General features: G+C 43.8%; 1 protein-coding gene across 1 annotated transcript; it reads left to right on the top strand.

The window, feature by feature from the left end:
• Positions 1–176: 176 nt before the first annotated feature.
• On the top strand, positions 177–1,596 carry LOC104072532 (TSC22 domain family protein 1). Its single transcript, XM_009585677.1, has one exon. The coding sequence runs from the start codon at positions 193–195 to the stop codon at positions 427–429; it is 237 nt and encodes a 78-aa protein (XP_009583972.1). The 5' UTR covers positions 177–192; the 3' UTR covers positions 430–1,596.
• Positions 1,597–8,317: the final 6,721 nt, after the last annotated feature.

Below are 8,317 nucleotides of genomic sequence, written 5' to 3'. Positions count from 1 at the left end.
AGCAGGGCACTCATGGCCCCCGCTGGGATGCTCTTCTGCGCCCGAGAAGAGCTGGGTTCACACTGGCTCTCTGTGTAGGTGGATCTGCTGCATCTCCAGCTGAGCTGAGTGGGAGCCTGGGCCTGGTGCTGGGCTGCTTTCCTAACGCTCATGCTCTCTCCTGCGTTTCAGGATTTGGTAAAGAGTCACTTGATGTATGCGGTGAGGGAGGAAGTGGAGGTCCTCAAAGAGCAAATCAAAGAGCTGATAGAGAAGAACTCCCAGCTGGAGCAAGAAAACACTCTGCTAAAAACACTCGCCAGCCCGGAGCAGCTTGCCCAGTTCCAAGCACAGCTGCAGACTGGTTCCCCGCCTTCCTCTTCCCAGTCACAAGGGACAACACAGCAGCCTGCTCAGCCAGCATCACAGGGCTCAGGGCCTTCAGCATAGTTCAAGATGTCATTGCCATCGTGATCGCTGGCCTCTGGACTGCCCAGAGCAAGAAAGACTAGTGGGAATCCACCACAGCCACCCTTCATCCATTTCAATGCACGTTGCAACCCAGACTGAGGACTCCATGCCCTGCACACATCGGGAGAGGCTTCTCCCCCCTGTATTACACACTCATCTGTCTCTCCCTTCCCTCCCTTCCCCCTTTGGCTTGAAGGAGTCTTTGTTCTTAGGTTGATTGAATAAAATAAACTTCTTCCAGAGAATTAGCACAAGTACACTGGGGACTTGAGCAGCTTCTGCAAATGGCTGAGAAACGAAGCTGCGTGCCTGAATTTTTTTGGTTTGTTTTTAAATCTTCCACTCATCCAGTGATAAAACTGATACAAGTGCTTTTCGAGCTTGGAAATATGAAGAAATAGACTGGAGTAAAAAGTGATGGCTCAATCTCCCATAGTGCACTGGGGTTCCAAAGTGAGGACTGGTGCATAGGATCTTAAGAGGAAGAGGGAGAAAGGTAAATTCAGTGTTTAACACTTAATTGTCACCTGAAACCTTAAGTGCAAATACTTGCACCGTTTTCTGAAGCAGTGGACAGGTGCGTAAAGCTGTATTATATATAGAAAGCAAGGTAGGTGACGTACAGTTGGGTCATAGGATAATTACAATGAAGGTTATTTGCCTACTGTATATTTGTGTATTTAGTGTAATTACTTTGTAAAATAGAAAACTGTAACTATTTAGGTTGTACAGATTGAAGTTTAGTTGTTTCATTGGCTGATCTGAAGAAGTTTGGAAAGTTGTTTTTTTTTTTTTTTAATGCTACATAAATAAGAATGCACCTACGCAACTGTTCAGAATTTGGCAGATTTATGCTGTTTGTGTAACTTCTGAAGTTCCCTGGCTGCTGATTATCTTGAAGTAAATCTTTGTTCATTGTAGTTCGGTTCAAGACAGGAAAAACCACTCCAAAAATTATCAAACCCTGCTAGCAAAGAATTTAAAAAAAAAAAAAAAAAATTGGATTTCCCAGTATGGATTTTTTGCATATGATCTGTGTAGTAGTATGCATATGTTTTTGTGCATGTTCTCTAAACAGTTGTAACACGTCAATGTATTTAACTGTTGCACTTGTCAACTTTCAATAAAGCATACAATGTTGATAAATCACTGTTTGCATATTGTACTGATGTTAACTGCAGTCACTTTCAACATGTTGCAATGCAGTTTTGCATGAGCAGTGAGGCCAGGAAGCATAGGTCTGGGTGCGAGCTCCTGTCTGTCGGCTTCAGAGCTTTCTTAAAGTTTCAACTGAAAATGCAGCTCCTGCTTTCCACAGTTTCTTAAAAACACAGTGAGTGTGAAGTCAAATGAAGGAGGGAGGGGTCTGACTAAGAGCATAGCTCCTTGTTTTGGTCAGGACTGTTGGGTGCCTTCTATACATTGAGTAGTAGATAAGCAGGAGCACAGACTTTTGCTGTATGATCAGCCGTAAACGTATAAATCTCATGCAGCAGTTGTTCCCTACCAGCAAACTGCGCCCTTGCCTCAGCACGGGTCATCCCATGATGGCAACAGCTCCAACACCCTTAATTTGGGGTGACAAAGGCAGCGGGCATTACAGCTTCCCCAGCAGGTCAGCCATAGCGCTGCCTTCTCTCGAAAACTTCTAGTGATGAGACCAGGCTGAAATCTGGATGTCCAAGAATTTATCACTTTCACCTCCAAGCTCTTACCTTGATTATTTCATCATAATTTTTTTTGTGAGTTGAAATAATGTAAACTTGTATTAATTCTGCCTTATGAAAGTGTTGAAGAGAATTTCCAGTCCTGTGCAAAGATAAAACTGTTTCCCTTCAGTTTGAAAAAATCCTTTTTTTTCTTCTTTAGTCATGATAATTAAAATATAACCAACCTAAACCTACAGATTTCTAGGTGAAAGACTATAGATATGATGTGACAAGTCTGCAACTGGGGGAGCGAAGGAATTTGCAGTTTTACAGTGGGTTCTCTTTACTGGTGTTAAGGATGTGAATCTTGGATACTTAGGGTATTCACAGTTAATGGGATAAAATGGTCAGTCCTTCTGAGGAGTAGTAGGACAGTACTTTGACCGTGACAGTGGTGTCCTAAAATTTGAATACATGGAATTAATCTGACTTAAAACGTAAGAGTTAATTACAAAGTTTTTAATATGATCTTATATATGACTGCTTACTCCATATAATGAAAATCAGGAGGTACCATTCTTGTGGAACTTTGTATTATTGAGAATAGTCAGGTGTAGCAGAGGGAACGAGAAGGCTGAGGGTTTAAAGGCAGGACAGATCACCTTTTTGTGTGATTTATAGCTAAATTCCTGCCTTTGGGTACTCATCATGCAGCAGTTCAGCACTGCTTAGCTGTATCACAGCGCAAGCGGTTGCATTACCTTTATTGGGATTAGTATATCAAAGTGCGTGCGTTGAGTGCGTCTCTGTGGGAGTGTGAACTTTAATTCGTAGTTTGTGTTCCTGAGATTTCAATATATAATTTAAGAGTGCTTTTAATGAGGAAACGCCAGAGAGAAACGCGAGGTGCTTTTTTTGACGGATTAAGCTAAAATTAGAAATTGATGATAGCCTTTGTGGCAGAATAGCACTTGAATTATCTGGACTGACAAAAGGAATGCTAATTTTGGTGCTTTTTAAGCGGCTTAATTGTCTCCAGTTGCCTTTATATTCTGGATGTCTCTTTAGCACTTCTAGGCCATAACATTGAGTATATTAAAAAGTCCATATTAACATGCAGATAGGCTTTTTCACCTGCTTCACTGACCAAAATCTGCAAATAACTTTTTTTTTTGTTTAAAAAAAGAAATTGACCTCTGGGTTTATTTCTTTTACTTTGTTTAAAGAACAGCCTGAGCATATTCTAAATCCAAGATTATTTTTTTAACTGTTCTTTAATATGGTATCTGGAAGTCTGAAGGTTTTTGGTTAGGTAATAAATTGATAATTTTAGTACACTGTGTTTCGATGTTGGCAAATCTGATCATTTGGTCTTAGGTACCGAATAGTTTTAAAACTATGGAGCTGTTTTTGGAGCTGTTTATTAATTGCTAAAGTTAGGCAGAGCAACCTTTTGTTGCCGAGATGATTTTAGCAACAGCTCTGTCAAAACTGTAGCCTCCCTCCATGAAACGGATTCAAATTGACTAAAATTGCACTTGAGACCCAAACAAAGAGTAGATGTTTCAGCCGGTTGTGTTGTAATACTTCTGGAATGAATTGTTTTGATTTTTGCTTTTGTTCTAGAACAAATCAGTTTTCAGAGCACTTTAAATCAAATGTTGTCAATAGTCAAGAGTATCGTCTTTTTCCACCAGATTTTTTCTTTGTACAAACTCTGAGATACCCATATTTTCATCCACAGTGAGAATCAAATTAAATGTAATCTGCCTTTTATATGTCAAGCTTTTTATTCTCTGCGTATCTCCAATTCAGTAGTTCTTCAGGCTATATTCAAGCTGTTTGTCATTTAACTTCTTGTTGACATTTAGCTGCACACTTGCTTTATTTTTAACAGCAATATGATAAACTGATCTAAGCAAATTATCACAGAGACCAAGTTGCTATTTTTTTCCTCTTGTGGCTTTTTTTTTAAACCAATAATTTTTGGCAAATAATTCTAAGGCAAGTCCAGATTGTCCAAATTCTGAGGGCTCTGTAAATACTTGAGGAAGAGAAATATGCTTCACTAACATGCCTGAAAACTGTCCGGAGAGCACCCGGACAAAACCTCCCAGCAGCAGTGGAGTAAATGCAGTGCCTTAGAGATGCCTCTCCCTAATTCTTATGGAATAAATCAATGCCTCGGAGGCAGCTTTCCGTCTTTCAATTGGAGAAAGAACCCAGCGAGGCTATTTGGGAATTACCACCCTTGATTTCTGTAGCTACAGTGAATGTATTAATCTCAATACAAAGAATTTTAATTATTATTTATTCCTTGCAGAGTGAAATGGCAGCACTCAAGCTCGCTGACTGAAGGCATACTTGTTTAGCTTAATATATGCCATTCGCAGAACCTCTCATTAAGTGTCTTGAGTACTTTAGTAACAGTTCACATCTTACAGACGTCGCATTATTTCTTGCTTTTCTCCTCTCTCTTTGGGATTATGCATTTTACCTTTCTGCTGGGGTGAACCCGAAACAAGTTATAAATCCAAGACTTTGCCTAAGCTGGAAGTTAGCCCAATTCCAACCATGGCCAGTGTAACTTCAGATGTATGAAACTAAATGGAGAATGGTTGCTGGAGGGAGCTCCTGGGAAGTCTGGAACGAGCTTTGGTGTTTGAAATGCTTGTTTGAGAATACTCTGAAAATCACCTGCCCCTGGCCCGATCCTTTTCCTGCAATGAGTAAGCAGACTCTTCCGACTGCATTTAGTATGTGCTGAGCTAGGCTTGAAAATCCCATGGCAAGGAGTTTCCAGCAGACACTGGCAACTGCCCTCCTGAATCGGGGTCCAGTTTCCAACAGGAGCAAAGCCAAGCTCAACAATGAAGTTAAAAGCCAAACCACAAATAAACTTAACTTCCTTACATTGTAAATACATTGGAAAAGGGCAGCAGTTCAAAAGGGAAAATGAGCAAAACTGCGATGACTTTCCTTGAAACTAAGTCCCAGGTGGTGGTTGTTCATTGAGATGCCCCCAGGAGAGTTGTGCTGGGCCAAGAGGCAAGAGAGTTTGGGTAGGACATGGCCAAGAGGCCCCTGACATGTAGCACAACGGGAATATGTTACAAGCATAACGGCCAGCTGAGGAAAGGGAAAACAGTTCTCAAAAACCTTGTTTCTGAGCTAAGCCAGGTTCTTAGGTCATCCTGAAACTGAACTTTGATTCTTCAGCTGCATTGGGTGGGGGTGGGTTTTCAGTGTCATATATGTGGTAATACATATTGGATGCGGTTCAAGTCGTCATGAGAAAGTGGCTACAGGCAGAAAAAAAAAGAGAAAAGGTCATAACACTCCAATTTACAGTCTTCTGTTTGGGTGTACGGAGAGTTCTGTTAAAGTTCTCCCTCTTTGGAGCTGTAAAGGCATTGTAAAATGGCGAGAGGTTGAGATCTGGCAAGTGCAAGCTCAGGGCAAAACCACCTGAATCGTGGAAGTAACAAAAGGGCAGCAAATAAAATTTGTCAGCCTTTACAAGTCAAGAACAACAACAAACCTCTGTGGCCTTCAGAAAGGAAAGCAGATCTGTTGTTCATCAGAGAGTATGGGAAGGGAGGGAGATGAGCTTATTTGTGGATTACTTAAATTACTGTCAGCTGCTTTCCAGTCCAATGTACATTCAGGAACTCTAGGAGTTGGAAGCTGGGTATCCGTGCTGAGCTCTCGCATCTCCCCCAGAAATCTTGCTCAAAGTATCTGCCTGCATTATGCTCCCGATGGAGGCTGCAGTAAATGGTCATTCTTCCTTCCATTAGTTTTATTACTGAGAACCAGCCTGTTCTGCCTCTCCGCTGCTGCTTTAATCAAAGCTTTGCTACCAGATAGCCATCAGAAAAGACATCTGCAATTCAATTAGATATGTGCTTAAACTCACGATCTCTGTGAAACCGGCCGCTGCCAGAACAGAGTGCCCTCCACGCCGTGCGCTCACCGGGGCTGCAGCCTGCAGGGCTCTGCTCCAGCACTTCTGCCTCCTCCCTCCTGCCCCCCTGGCCCTGCTTACAGATGCTTGAAAGGAGGACCCTTTCCTCATAGGAGGCTGGTAGGAGTTTATTTCTTCTTCCTTGCAAAGCAGGAGAGAAGCTAGAAACTTGGCACCACTCAGGAGCCACAAAACCTGCTTTATAACATACCGAAAGTGGTTGCTGCAGAGTAGCGTCTTTCTGCCTCAGGAGGTAGGATAAAGAAGCTCCAAAGGTGCTCCAGGGGTAAATTATTGCACCTTTTGCATGGGCATGAAAGCATGATGAATTGGTAGGAACGTCCATACCAAAAGAAGTTGGACTTCTTTATTTTCACCGACTTACTTCAGTCTCCCATGCTGTAAGCACATATCCCCTGGTGCCGGCTGCTCCAGGGCCACCATTCTTGCTTGCAGTGACCCTGTGAGATGGCTGAGGCGAGGTCCAAACACCTTATGGGCAGGCCAGACCAGCGAGCCTCTGTGAGGAACAGGTCTTTGGAAATATTTCCATGACCCTAGAGGTAAAGGTGACCTCCAAGTGATGTCAGGCTGGTCCCTGACACATACCACAACCTTGTTTAAAAACGCTCCAGAAGGATGTTACGAAGTGCTTTAGTGGTCTTGCTTAAAGCATTTCTAAGAACGCACGAAATCACAAGTGAAAGCAGTCAGAAGGGAGGTTTCTACAAAGGCTTCTTTGTAGAAAAGATGCAGTTGACAAAAACCCCAAACCCGAAGAAAAGCGAAGGTGAGTGCAGGGAGTGGATGTGGCTTGCAGCTCACTGCAAGCTTTCCTATCTTCAGGGAGCAGCGGCCTTCAGTTGATAGAGAAGCAGGTTTAATGCTTACCTGGGATGGGAAAAAAGCAGATGGGGATCAGGACAATGCAGCTGAGTATAGCCCCAATGGGTCGGGGTGCTGTACCTGTCCGTACCCCCTGACTGTAGAATTTAGCAAAGCCTTGGTAAGTACCCTGCAGCCATGGGCTTTCTCCATCTGCTATTCACACCCAACAGTGACAATAAAAGCCCTTCACCTCTGTCAGGGTGAGGTGAGAAGAGGATGGGAGTGTAAGTACTCCTAGGCGGTGCAGGAAAAAGTTTTCTAGCCCTTCTCCCCACCTCCATCAGCTTTAACTTTAAATCCAGTGAGTAATGGTGGTGGATCAAGTTCAGTCATGCTCTTAATGAACACCAGCTCCCCATTTAATGGGTTCCTGTAGAGGATCTGAGCCAGGACAGCCTGTTTGCTCAGAAGGCAATTACTCCTATTTACTGCTAAAGTGCCATAAATGCAATTGGGCTTTCTAAGGAATGGCAGTAGCTGCATTGCCAGGGCATGTGGAGAAAACTGAAGCAACTCCAACCAACAGTAGGACACAAGTAAGTCAGGGCTGGGGGTGCTCAGGTAGATCTAAGATAGAGGGAGGTGATAGGAGAGGCCATATTCTCATGTGACTTCTTGGATGCCAATATCAGCATTGGAAGTGTCAGAGCCGGGCAGTGATTTTACTCCAGCCCTGGGCTGCTTTGGTGGCCTTGCTAGCTGGAGAGGTCTGGGAGCAGATACCAGGGGCAAGCTGCCATGATGACCCCCATGCAGAGCAGGGGAAATTTGAAAAGGCTTGAAGAGAGAGCCCTTTTTTTTTCCTCTCTCACAATATTTATTTTCTTAATGTATTTTTAATAGATGAAGTTAAATCTTACAGGGGAAGGGAAGTCTAGCGTGAGCCCCTATCTGTTTTAAAGGGTTGCCAGCAGCGGAGGTTTGGGGATATTCTTCTACCGGAGCATCCTCAACGCCTGCAGTGCTTAAACTTGCTCCTGGACTTCGACAGAGCAGATGTACGTGCCCGGACCTCTCAGGCCATCTATGCTGAGCGTGTTGGTTCAGGAGGTGGAGGGCCTGTAAGACCAGGCGACGTTGGATGGGGATGTTCAGCCAGCCATTGCCCACCCACCCTTCCCTCAAGGAGCCGCCAGCGCCTGGCTTGGCCGCCCCAACCCCTGTGTGCATCAGTGCTGCTCCTCGTGAGAGTGCTGGGGCAAGGAAGGGACTGCACCTCTGCACCCCGTAACCCAGAGAAAAACACTCCCGTTTTCCATGGCACTTGTATTTAATCTCAGCGTGGCTGCTTGCAGTCAGCCTGGAGGTAAAATCAACCCGCATCACAACTCTGTTTGCATTTCATCATGAGTTAGCTGCTTCA

The sequence above is a fragment of the Fulmarus glacialis genome, unplaced genomic scaffold, assembly GCF_000690835.1.
Source record: "Fulmarus glacialis isolate BGI_N327 unplaced genomic scaffold, ASM69083v1 scaffold37169, whole genome shotgun sequence".
Classification (NCBI taxonomy): domain Eukaryota; kingdom Metazoa; phylum Chordata; class Aves; order Procellariiformes; family Procellariidae; genus Fulmarus; species Fulmarus glacialis.
This window is presented reverse-complemented; position numbering and strand designations above follow the sequence as displayed.